Source organism: Plasmopara halstedii, assembly GCF_900000015.1.
Source record: "Plasmopara halstedii genome assembly, contig: Scaffold_680, whole genome shotgun sequence".
NCBI classification, from domain to species: Eukaryota; Oomycota; class Peronosporomycetes; order Peronosporales; family Peronosporaceae; genus Plasmopara; species Plasmopara halstedii.
The window spans coordinates 1-2528 of record NW_020187597.1 but is presented as its reverse complement, the minus strand read 5'-3'; the positions used below and the strand labels follow the sequence as shown (position 1 = coordinate 2528).

The 2528-nt window shown below is 39.3% G+C and overlaps 1 protein-coding gene across 1 annotated transcript; it reads left to right on the top strand.

The window, feature by feature from the left end:
- Positions 1-1754: 1754 nt before the first annotated feature.
- PHALS_13816 (uncharacterized protein) lies at positions 1755-2456 on the top strand (the record flags this gene model as incomplete). The annotated part of the gene is made up of 1 exon (XM_024729637.1): positions 1755-2456. The coding sequence occupies one exon, from the start codon at positions 1755-1757 to the stop codon at positions 2454-2456; it is 702 nt and encodes a 233-aa protein (XP_024579994.1).
- Positions 2457-2528: the final 72 nt, after the last annotated feature.

The window sequence follows — 2528 nt, the reverse complement described above, 5'->3', positions numbered from 1 at the left end:
ATTTATGACAATGCAAGAGAATGCAAACTACGATTACATTAACTCGCGCGATACACTAAGTGGACAGACGTAATGGATTAGGTTACATGGCTTGCTTGAACACTGCATAAATTGATATCTAGTGTTCCACGTTAATGTACGGTATATATTACAGTAATATATACAATACAACACTATCACAGTATTGTGAAAATAACCCTGCGTACATTTACATTGTTCATATGGAGCGTAAATTGCTCATGTAAACCTCACAGTTTTAATGTAGTTGCTAAATATTAAATCTTCATTTTGACTATAAGATTTAGTAAAATGTACCAAGCTTGGCTTTGTGGTGAACTGAACAGCTCAGAACAATTTATTGCAAGAGCCAACAACTTCTCGCACTCAAAACCATATGTTTATTGTAATTTTTATGCCACTCTTTGTTCTTAGACCTGCATCCTAGATTATACCAAATCCACTAGCAAGTTAAGGCACCGTAAGGACAATAAGCTGTAACAAGTGGTAAAGAACGTTTGCTGGGATAGTTCCGTTTGCAATTCCTTGTCCGTGCAGAAATGCGTGAGTAACTCACGTGTCATCCACTCTGCTGGACGTGGAATATTGGCCGCGCTTGATTTTATGGATACTAAAGGTATTTTATTGTTCTTTTGTGATTAAGTTCTCCAAAGAATGAAGTGTCATGATTATAGAATAGATAGCGAAACGCAGTGAAATTATTCACTTATCCTTCAGAAAAACAATTTGGTGGATGAGTGACGAACTTGCGCATCGCAGGGTTCCATCTCTCTATGATCAGAACAAAGCCTTTGTATTATACTTTGTGCTTTTATATATACCAAAGTTTCTACAATCTTAGACTTTACACGTAATGACGTAGCAGTCAAATTTCAGAAGAAATGCTGGCAACTGTCTTATGATAAGAATAGGCAGATATTCCAATCATTACAAACCATGTGTAAAAAGCACGGAACTCATGATTCTAAGGAGGTACTTTACAGTAAAGAGTGCATTGCGTGCTCTGATATCATCGCTGAAGCTTGACATATTCAATTACGGCTTCATTGCTCTTTTATCGAAAAAAGCTGCTCATTATATCATTATCGTTGTACATTGTGCCTCCTAGTGATCCCTTGGCCGACACATCTGAAGAAATGCTTTAGATGACAACTTGAGTTAGAAGTACAAACAGTTGTAATAGGCGCGTCTGTTCTGTAATATGCAATTTCTTTAACAAAGAACTCTACATTACTTGTCATTGATTGACAACTTAGATACCTATATCGAGAGCTTGCATGAGCCCATGCTTTTTCACACTCGGCTTATCTTGGCCAGCCCTCTGGTTGTTGTCTGTAGCGATGGGACAGTCGCCAGCACATCTTGAGATTCAAAGCGACACCGACATATCAACTTTTACATTTCAGCTCATGAAGATAACTTAGCTATAGCATACAGATAAATTTACGCTTTGACTCAACCTCATGATGCTACAACGTACACACAACAATGGAAGGGATACACACCTATGTCGCTTAAATTATTGACCTCACTTTTCATTTTGTATCCGCTTCCTCATTCACGATATCGACTTCCTACCACCCAGTTGCCAGCTAGTAAAACAAGTACCTTCAATGTGCAAGTTTGTTCTTCTCCTCGTGATTATCGTCAACGGCGTCCTCTCGGTACCTTCCTTCGCAGAAGAGTGGGAGTCCGAGCCAAGGGTTTTTGCGCAGAGAGACAGCAATACAAATCGTATGCTCCAAGCAGACGAACACGTTCATGCTTTATACGAAGATCGAAGGCTGACGGTTAGTTTTAAACCCGAGCCAGTAAATTTGTCGACATTGGGGGAAAAATCACCTAGTTATTTGTCTCGAATTGCGAATTGGTTTAAAAACCTGAAAACGACTACCAGATTAGCATGGACATTATTCAGAACTGGTTTTCACAATCCAGATCAGGCACTTTTGATGGGATATACTCCTGGATACTATATCTCCGTCTGGCGCAAGTTTGATCCTACATTCACGTACCTGAAAAACCCCGACCCTGGCGGTGATATGTATCAAAAATTATTACGTTTTGGCGAATACTACGATGATCTTCAACATCATCAAGGCTCAATCAAAGACTTAGCTGAAAAACTGAGTAACGTGGAAAAACAAATGAAAGATATGTCTTGGATCAGTCGCATTCGCGCTCGCATTGCAATGTGGAAAACAAGGCGCCTCCTCAATAAAGGTGTTCCTGAAGAAAAGTTGCTCGAGAAAGGCGTTTCGCCTTACTTGTACTTTAGGTGGCTGAAGGAAAAACAGGGCAGTATACCTACGCTTCAAGACGGCTTTGTCAACTGGTTTGCAACTAAAGACGCCATGGCATGGTTGAAATATCAGCGTTTGTATGATAAGAAGTTTCCTTATCCGAGAAAGGGTATCGATTATGCAAAAATACCTTAATTCTAAATCATTAATTTCGTTGAGTATTTTTGAATACGATCATGATACGATTCTTCCACATTCATTCTTCTC